At 38.4% G+C, this 315-nt stretch overlaps 1 protein-coding gene across 4 annotated transcripts in view; it reads left to right on the top strand.

Annotated features, from left to right (window-relative positions):
- The window catches only part of LOC106869930 (protein EFR3 homolog A), a 77,992-nt gene that overhangs the window by 65,054 nt on the left and 12,623 nt on the right, over positions 1-315 (top strand). For all 4 annotated transcript variants that reach the window (XM_052976065.1, XM_052976064.1, XM_052976062.1 and 1 more), the window contains one exon: positions 84-126. In XM_052976065.1, the coding sequence (XP_052832025.1) occupies positions 84-126 (43 nt within the window). The remainder of the gene's footprint in view (positions 1-83; positions 127-315) is intronic.

The raw sequence follows: 315 nt of genomic DNA, 5'->3' as shown, positions 1-315 counted from the left end.
CTGCAGTGTATTACACTTCTGTATGTTGTAGCTAAATATACGATTGTTTATCTGTAACTAAGTGTATTTGTTTCTGTTTCCAGAAAGTCGATGATGTCACGTTCGATGCACTCAAGAAAATGCTCAGTGAGTTCCTTTATTTGATATTGGCTGTACATTGTTATCTTGGGGTTGGTATATGCAACTCATAAAACGGGGGGTGGGAGGGGGTGGAAGAAAAGCCGTTAGTAAACAGTTTATAGCAGAGACTCCATCTAAGAAGGTTTGAAGAGGGAATTGTATTCCGAAATATCATCGGACTATGGATAACTAAAT

This window comes from Octopus bimaculoides, chromosome 23, assembly GCF_001194135.2.
Source record: "Octopus bimaculoides isolate UCB-OBI-ISO-001 chromosome 23, ASM119413v2, whole genome shotgun sequence".
Classification (NCBI taxonomy): domain Eukaryota; kingdom Metazoa; phylum Mollusca; class Cephalopoda; order Octopoda; family Octopodidae; genus Octopus; species Octopus bimaculoides.
Note: the sequence above shows the minus strand (reverse complement) of the source record. Positions and strands in the feature narration are given on the sequence as shown.